This window comes from Lycium ferocissimum, chromosome 7, assembly GCF_029784015.1.
Source record: "Lycium ferocissimum isolate CSIRO_LF1 chromosome 7, AGI_CSIRO_Lferr_CH_V1, whole genome shotgun sequence".
NCBI lineage: Eukaryota > Viridiplantae > Streptophyta > Magnoliopsida > Solanales > Solanaceae > Lycium > Lycium ferocissimum.
The window spans coordinates 4,744,773-4,754,323 of record NC_081348.1 but is presented as its reverse complement, the minus strand read 5'-3'; the positions used below and the strand labels follow the sequence as shown (position 1 = coordinate 4,754,323).

General features: G+C 34.1%; 1 protein-coding gene across 4 annotated transcripts; it reads right to left on the bottom strand.

The window, feature by feature from the left end:
- Positions 1 to 3,390: 3,390 nt before the first annotated feature.
- On the bottom strand, positions 3,391 to 9,301 carry LOC132062471 (protein DETOXIFICATION 43-like). 4 transcript variants are annotated; one of them, XM_059455036.1, is made up of 13 exons: positions 9,197 to 9,301; positions 8,978 to 9,099; positions 8,568 to 8,852; positions 7,899 to 8,083; positions 7,646 to 7,781; positions 6,213 to 6,309; positions 6,024 to 6,124; positions 5,776 to 5,939; positions 5,319 to 5,390; positions 5,103 to 5,219; positions 4,104 to 4,199; positions 3,859 to 3,980; positions 3,391 to 3,647 (listed from the first exon to the last, which is right to left on the bottom strand). In XM_059455036.1, the coding sequence occupies exons 1-13, from the start codon at positions 9,271 to 9,273 to the stop codon at positions 3,569 to 3,571; spliced, it is 1,653 nt and encodes a 550-aa protein (XP_059311019.1). In that variant the 5' UTR covers positions 9,274 to 9,301; the 3' UTR covers positions 3,391 to 3,568. The 4 variants fall into 4 exon arrangements, with proteins under 4 accessions (XP_059311019.1, XP_059311021.1, XP_059311022.1 ...); XM_059455038.1 differs by having other exon boundaries at positions 7,899 to 8,040; positions 8,585 to 8,852; XM_059455039.1 differs by having other exon boundaries at positions 7,899 to 8,075; positions 8,662 to 8,852.
- Between the last annotated feature and the right edge of the window lie 250 nt (positions 9,302 to 9,551).

Below are 9,551 nucleotides of genomic sequence, written 5' to 3'. Positions count from 1 at the left end.
CATGCGTGTTCCCAGATCCTCACGTACCCATGTCATTATGTGAAAAATTCTTTTCTGATGAAAGTTATTTTTAAACATAACTTAGTTTTCAGTTCAATTATTAGTTTTAGACTCAGTTTCAATTAAGTTATCAGCTTATGTTAGTTTTCAGAATCTATATGATTTCCCACTTGCTTGTGAAACATGTTTCCTTGTTTATTACGTTCATATCCCATAAAGTCTAGATCTTCCTTTTTAGGATGTGGTCTATGAAATTTACTGGGAATCCTTCAGAGGTACTTAGCCCATGTGAGATGTGGCAGGTGTTGAGTGTGTAGGTGAGGAAGGCAGACATTTCTAGGTTCAGTGACAGGGTCCGTTGATTTCAACCCAACAGTAGCAGTTCTTTCCAGATCTTTATTATCCTCATATAGTGTTATTGTTTCGGGGGAATGCCCCACAGACTTATGTATTTAGACATCAGTTAGAGGCTCATGACTTGTTAGTGGGTCTTAACATTCAAATATTTTAAAGTTGATTTAATATTCACCTTTCAGACTAATAAATTTGAACATTTTATTAGAAGCTATTTGAATGTTACTTTTTCTCAGACCTTATTAAGCTAGTTCAGGGTTCACTCAACAAGTAGTGTATATTAGGGGTGGGCACAGTCTGGTATATACCGATTACCATATGCGAAGTTGAATTTTTTTATACCGCGGTTTCGACATTATGGTATTTGGTATGCATTTTTTGAAAATTCGGTATTGGGTATGGTATTCGATATTTATAAAGAAAATACCGAAATACCGAATGCCATACTGAAGTATATAGTTACATATACAATTCATATATAATAGTAATATAATACTAATAAATATATAAACTAATATTAGTACAAAACTAACTTTTTAGATGTTGGAACTTTGACTACTCTATCTTGATTGAATTATCTTTGGGAAAATACATAAATCCCCCCCCCCCCCAACGTATACTCGGATTAATTATGACGCACCCAACCTTTGCGGGCGACCTATTAACCCCCTAGCCTTATTTTTTCTGTATTTTTATACCCTTTTTCGGCTGACGTGGCACAAAAAAATTCGATGCCCAGTTGCACAGTGGAGGGTGTTGCACACTCTCCGCCACATTGGCGCCACGTCTTCTTCTTCTTCTTCTTCTTCTTCTTCTTCTTCTTCTTCTTCTTCTTCTTCTTCTTCTTCATTTCAAGAAATTAATCAACCCATTTTCCTCCATTAACACACACACATTCAATTTCATCATCAATCATAAAAAGCTTATTTTCAAGAAATCAACCAACCCATATTCTTCCTCCATTAACACACACACATTCAATCCATTTTCTTCCTCCATTAACACACACACATTCAACCCATTTTCTTCCTCCATTAACACACACACATTCAATTTCATCATCAATCATACATATCTTTCAAGAAATCAACCAACCCATTTTCTTCCTCCATTAACACACACACATTCAACCCATTTTCTTCCTCCATTAACACACACACACATTGAAGGGCAATCAGTCCATTTGAACGGCAATTCGTGCAATTTCTTCATTGTTTATTTTGAAGAAATAAACAATATAAACAATGAAGGGCAGTTCGTGCAATACACATTGAAGGGAAACCAGTCCATTTGAAGGGCAGTTCGTGCAATTTCTTCATTGTTTATTTTGAAGAAATAAACAATATAAATAATGAAGGGCAGTTCGTGCAATAAATATTTTGAGCAACCAGTCCATTTGAAGGGCAGTTCGTGCAATTTCTTCATTGTTTATTTTGAAGAAAATGGGTTGAATGTGTGTGTGTGTTAATGGAGGAAGAATATGGGTTGGTTGATTTCTTGAAAAGATATTTATGATTGATGAAAGAAATTGAATGTGTGTGTGTGTTAATGGAGGAAGAAAATGAGTTGAATGTGTGTGCTAATGGAGGAAGAAAATGGATTGATGGATTTCTTGAAATGAAGAAGAAGAAGAAGAAGAAGACAAAATTAATCGAGGGTTTAATGGTTAATTAGAGGTTAATTAGTGTAAATATAATTAATAAAACAAAAATCAAATGAAAAAAAGAAAGGAAAAGTGGCACCAATGTGGCAGTGATATGGCATTGACGTGGCGCCGATGTAGCGGAGAGTGTGCAACACTCTCCACTGTGCAACTGGGAATCAATTTTTTTTTTGTGCCACGTCAGCCGAAAAATGGTACAAAAATACAGAAAAAATAAGGCTAGGGGGTAATTTGGAGTGCGTCATAATTAATCCGAGTAACGTTAGGGTTTTTTTACGGAAAAGGGCCAAAATTACCCTTGAACTTTGAAAAATAGTTCATTCGTACCCTTCGTTATACTTTAGGGCCAATTAAATAATTTATACTATGGGGGTAATAGGTGGCATCCGCTTCAAAATTATTTTACCCTCAAATAATTTTTTACTCACTAAAATAACTCAATCCGACCCGAATTTTTTTTTCAGCAAAAATAATACGGATAATTTTTCCAAAAAAAATATAAAAATAATTCCGTGATTGAGTTATTTTGAGTAAAAAAATTTGAGGGTAAAATTTTTAATATGGGTAAGGATAATTTTCAAAAAATTGAGAGGATTGAGTTATTTTAGTGAGTAAAAAAGTATACGGGTATAATTGGCCCTAAAGTATAACGAAGGGTATGGATGAACTATTTTTCAAAGTTCGGGGTAATCCGTTTTTTATGTATTTTCCCAAATATCTTTCTTTGTGTAATTGATTTACGAAGGGGATTGTTTGTACTTTCTTGTGAGTATCTTTATATGTGTGAGGTGTTAGTATGATATAATTGAAACATTTCTTGAATAGGCGAAGTCATAATTCTCTACGATATGAGTATATGTAAGTCGAAGTCGAACAAACTATAGTTTCCGATTTATCGTACCACAAAATAATGAAACCGTACTTAAAAATACCGAACCATACCGAATTAAATTGGTACGGTAATAGTATAGTGTTTTTAGAAACCGAAAATCGAAATTACCGTACCGAAATTTCAAATATTATACCATGCCCACCCCTAACTGTATATAGGTTGGGTGCCAAACTGCCAATGATCACGTCCCACTCCAGTTTGGGGGTGTGACAGAAAAAGAGCTGGCACACATAAAAGCTGATTCTTCACTTGCCTATCGAAGACAAGAAGCTAGTAGCTAGGTTGCACCGACCTAATAAACCGACAGATGAGGATCAAAGTACGAAGTAAATATTGATTAAAAAAGGTAAAACAAATTGTAAAGGCTTAGCCCATTTGAGAAGAGCTTCTTCAATTTAGTATTCAAGCTCTCAAAACACATTTTTAGTTTCGTATAGCTAGCTGTCGATCGTTCCATACAAAATCATACAGAAATGATTATTATAATACAAACATATAGTATATGAGTAGAAAAGTGTGTAGGAATTTCCACCTTATACGAATGCACAAAGGACAAGCACAAAGAAAAGTTAAAGAGGAAAGACTACAAAAGGAGTACATGTAGGAGATTTAAAATATAAAAAGAAGTGTGTATATGTATATATATCGCCACAGAAGTCCTAGGAACTCTCTGACTTGGCTTCTGATGACAATGATGGAACCAACAAGAAATGCCAAGGTCCTGTTCCTGTCCCCATCCTGCAAAACATGACACCACTAAAAATGTTAATCAAAGGTACGTACACAATAGCTGGGATACAACCATCCTAAATGGTATGAATACTTTATCATAGTTTAAATAAAATTTTATTTACGGACAAGTTTAACGGTGTTACGCTTAATAACTTAATCAATGCAAAATTTTCATGCTATATAGTACTCCATAGCAGAGAGATGACAAATTAATTACCTCCATAAACCAGCAATGGTACGCAGGGCCATGAATATGGTTAAAGCAATCCATATTCCAATGAAACCATTGGTTTTCGAAAGCACAAATTCAGAGGTTATTGTTAGTGCACCAACCAAAACCTGTATAAATAAAGATGATATAATTTTTCTAATTGAAATTGACCTATTTACTCTAGTTTTTTCTCCAATGAATATAGAAATAGATGTTACTAGTAGTAGTAGTTAGTGGTAGTATAAGCTAACCATGGAATATGCGGAGTATGCAAAATCGTTTGCCCCAAAGTTGATTCCATCTAAAACAAACGCCAAGGAGTTGATAGGTTGTGTACCTGCCACAAACTGGCGCATGGAACCCAAGGAAAAGATTGTAGAAGATAGTGAAAGAAAAGAAGAACAATTGGAAAAAAATAAAAAAATAAAAAAATCATTCAAGGTACTCCATGTATCCCAATTTATGTGATATTTTTTTTTTCTTTTTAGTTTGTCGCCAGGGCTGGCTTAACAAGATTGGGGGTCTAAAACCAAATTTCGGAGAGAGATCCTAATGTTTTTTTTTTTTTTTGAAAAAAAAAAAGATCGTCATATATATTTTTATTTAAAGTCTAGTTTTCTAATTTTTTTTTAGATGCAAAGTCATCAATTACTGTTTTATAATCGATTTATTCTAACAATTCATTTTCATTCAATAATATAGCTAATCGAAATTAATTAGTTCTTCAAATTTTCACTTTCTTTTCTCTATCTGCATAATCAGATTCATATTTGCTAGTATTCCTATTAAATTGAATAAATTCTAATAATAAATAAAACAACGATATATATTTATAAATCCAGCATTCCATGTTAAAAGGTAAAAAGTTATTGTACTTTCTCCTAAAAAAAATTCTTTGAAATTTAATAGAAATAGTATACACAATTTCTTCTTTTAAGGATAGGATACAGTTGAGAAAAGTGGGGCCCCCAAAAAGTTGGGGCTCAGGCCATTGCTTCACTTGCCTTATAGTTTAGCCGCCACTGTTTTTCGCAGTAAAATAACATTTTTTATATTTAGAAATTATTTAAATTTTGATTTTTTTAATTTATTTTTAATGAGATTGTTTATAGTTATTTAAGTGTATATCACTTATTTTAGGTCACAAATTTTAAATTTAATTTTTTTTCTATATTTCTTAAATTGCGCCTAGTCAACAACAATATCACATGAAATGGGAGGAAGGGAGTAGTATTTTTTATTGAATATACCGGGATAGCAATGGTTATAATGCGGATAACATTTTTGTCCTTTGAAAAGACTCCTGATCCAAAATATAGACCAATTCCAACAACCAAAGCAAGTCCCAGTCCTAAAACAAATCCCATCTGTATGGTGAAAATTAGTCTTCACTACCTCTTATATATTGTCAGGAATGAAACTTGATTAAATTAAAAACAATTTAAAATTACGATTGATCAATATACCTGCAGGACTCGAACTCCGGTAGCCTTTGCTTTCTGGTAGTCCTTCTCAGCAAAAGAACTTGCAAGGATTGCCTAGGTAATATATAGTAGTAAGAAATAAGCAACTTTGATTGTTTAATGGTGTTCCCAAATCTTGTAAATATACTTCTTCCATTTCTATAATAGTGACATTAATTATATATTGTCGCATAAAGTATTAATGGATGATGTTTCACTACAACAAAATATGCTTTTAGCGGCAATAAGTTAATTGCCGCTAATTATATTCTAGAATCAATTATTACCAACAATACCAAACTTTAGCCCTAACAATAAATGCCACTAAAGGCTTTACCAACCTTGAATCTAATGACATTAACCAATTCTTTGGTAAATGTTTTTGTGGCAATAAATATTGCCACTAAAAGGAAGATATATAGCCACTAAAAGCCTCTTTTGGTGTAAGTGTTTTAATTACCTGTCCAGCTACTGCCAATCCATCAGCAAGGAGAGATGAAGTTAACCAGACTTGTAAGCAAACTTGAAATGCAGCCATTGGTGTTGAGCCCAGCCTTGCAGCCATTGATGCAGCCAATGTCACACAAGATGTGACAGCTACCACTCTTGCTAGTAACCAAAATCCTGCCACAAAATCAAATTACTTCAGCTGTTTAAGGCATAAATATCAAATTATCTATTTGTGCAGCTATAACGACGGAGTTATACCATTCTTAAGAAATTTGCTGAACTGCAGATCTTTTACACTAGGAGGTAATAACACAACTTCTGTCATTAATTTGCACAGGAGAATAACTGATATCAAGTACCTATAATTAATAAACCATATAACAATGTTATAGTATTTAGAAGTTGTGAATGACAATAATTAGTTTATGATCTATTAAGAGTACTTACTGAGAAAGAATATGAGCAATGGCAGCACCGCTAACACCCCAACGGAAAATAAAAATAAAGATTGGGTCCAGAACTATATTTATCAAATCTCCAGCAACTAATAGACCAGAAAAAGAAAAAAAAAGAAAAAAAACACAAGATAATTAATGTCATCTGAATCAAGTACTTTCGAAGCGGAGTACAAATTCATGGTAAAAATTTATTAAAATTACAACAAAATAGTAGATATGAACTCATAACTTTTAATCACAACAAGCCACTGAGAGGCTTTCTTAATGACTGGTGTAATACTCATCCTAAAAATGTGGTTCAAAAGATGATGATTCAAACTATACCTGTTATGGTTTGTTGGGCGATATGGAAGGCTAGATGTGTATGCAAATATGACAACCAGAACAAGTTCTACACTAGAAGAATGGAGCAAGAGATCAATTGGAATATATAGGTTGCCTTGGGCAAGACTTTTCCCAGTTGCAATATTGAATACAACTGAAAGGGTTAATGTGATAAGATGGAAAGGTTGTGGCCACAAGTCATCACCAAACCACAGGAGGGTAAATTGCAAATTTAACACCGACAGGAGTTCCATTGAATGGAAAAGCTGGTATTGGTGGTATTGCAAAAACCAATGCAGGAAATTTTGTTTTCCTCTGCTACACCTGTACAGTGCAAAGATCACATCATAGCAGAGGCTTTTGCTGCTTAGTTTGCTGCTCAAATGATTAGGGACAGTGGGCACTTCTTTTGGACTATTGAACTGGATTCTTTGGTGGTAGCTGACACGATGAGATACAAGTTCTACAACAATCTCTATATGAAAACTGCAGAGGACACTAATTCCATGATTGAGCAAGCTGATGTTAATTTCTCCCACTGTTATAGAGAAGCCAATCAAGTGGCTGATTTCTTGGCAAAATTGGTCACCACTCTTGATCAGATTATTTTCTATAGATTTGACCAGATGCCAGGAGGAGCTAAAGGACCTTATTTTTTTTATAGGATGCAACTTTCTAGTATCACGATAAGATATGACAAGGCCAACTTTTTTGTTAGCTAATTTATATCTTTGATTTTCAAGGAATGGGAAATCTCACAAATTAAGCATTCCTTTTTTTGCTTGATTGCTTCCAATCGGTGTTTGTATATCAGAGGTAAGGTCCAGTTCCAACACCCCCCCCCCCCCTCCCAACTTTATTGTATTTTCATAATAATATAGGACTTTATTGGTAAGTAATTCAAACTTTATAATAATAATAATACTTACTACTTTATTGGTAAGTAATTCAAACTTTCCTGGAATTTGTTTAGTTTTAAAAAAAAATATATATATATAATGAGTTTAATGCTAAAAACCTAAAAATTTGAACGGATAAGTTTAAATCATAGATCCACTATAATATAGAAAGATGCTTTAAATAGTCTGAATTACTTACCAATAGCGTACAAAGGGGTTTTTGTATCCTTGAAACCACGAAAAACACCTTGCATAGCCAAAGAAAGGAGGACTGCAGGAGCACCAATTGCTCGTAGAGTCAAATACTTGCGCGCTGGAGAAAGCATAGGTGATCCCTGTATCATCATTTGGTGCAAACTAAAAAATGTTAATATATTAATCTCTTTAGATATTATATTGTAAGTTAGCTCGATCTAAAAGTAGATTGAAGATGATAGGTTGTTAATACTTACAGATTTTACACCCATTAAGCTTAAAATTGGCTTTGCGAGAAATATAAGGAATATTGTTTGTAGAATACCAAGAATGCAGCCCATGAGAATTGCAGTTGAAGCTGATGGAATATGTCGCTTCTTACGTTTGCGTTTGCATTTACTGCTATTATCAGGACTGCTCTTGCATGTTGTTGTCTTAAGTTCTGTGTCAAGGTGAACAATCAGCAACAAAATCTGAATTTGTGTCGCAAACAAATTAAATCTTTTGCTACAAATTTTCTCTCCCATGACAAAAGAATGTAAGCTATAAATATTAGTCCTTTGGCCACGGAACATGTAAAGTTTCTAGCTAAGTTTTAGCTAAAACATTTCTTGCTAGCTACAACAAACCATCAAAAAAATCATTGTGGCTAGCTAGGAAAATTTTCATAATAATGCTTGTAGTGAGGTCGGAAACCAAAATCTTTGAGGTAATACCTATATACGGTAGAGGCGGAGCCAGGATATTTGAGTTTATGGGTTCTGAATTTTAAGAAAGGCATTTACTAGGTTCTGGATAAATACAAAATTTGAGCCAAACCTACAAGTGCTGTGAATCTGTAAGATGCATTGTGGCTCCACCCGGGATTATACGGAGTGTACGAAAAGGCTTCGCCCAAGAAAAAGGCTTTAGTGATTAATGTATACCTTCTTCTAGTATTGACTCTTTGGTTTCTTTGTTGGTGGATGCACCATTTTCCATCTTCTCAAGGTCAGCATCATCATCATCAGTTACTATTACTTTCATTTCATTCTTCTTCTCCGAACCTAAGTTCTTCGATTCATCCATTGCTGCTTTTTCACTTATTCTTCTAACAGTGTCTTCCTCAGCAACAAATGAAGTAGTTATGTTAACCAAAGGGAATATTGTGACTTTAGAGGCTTGGTTGAAAATGGCAATTGATACTCCTACTGCAGCTATTTCAACCGACCCTGCAGTGATGAAGAGCCAATATTTGGAGGGAAAAAAAATCGAAATGAGAGATCAAGATTCAAAATGTTGAGTGCTAAACTGATCTATAACAAAGAACACTGAAATCTTGTACGGGCCAACGTACCTAAATGACCGATGAATGCTGTATCAATTAGAGAAGCAATGGGATCAGCAGCTAATGCTAGTGCTGCTGGGAACGCGATACCTAGGATTTCTTTACCAAGATCATCGAACTTGAACACATGCCTGATCTTGAACAACAATTAATTCACACAATTATTTATATGCTAGCATTGAATTAATTTATGTGTAGCAAAGTAAGCATGTCCGAAAATGTACGTACCTAACATCTTCGAAGAAAACAAAGAGTGGTAGCTTCCATTTTCTCTCAGGGCGAGCTACATCGCTACCTTCAGCCATGACTCTCCGATTTTGAGCACCTTTTGAGCAAAACTCGTTAGCTAGTTCACTTCAAAATCATCAAAATTAGGAAGACTTAGAATATACAACAACAGTACTCGTACAAGAAAATAACAAACCCAAGTATGTATTGTATATTTAGTTACACGCGATAGAAAATCACTATTTGAAGTGAAATGGAAAAGGGAAATCAATAAGAGGAAGTGTACCTGAGTTAAATGAATTTAAGATTGACCTTTGAAGTGTCAATAGATGAATTCAATAAAGCTGAAGTGAGT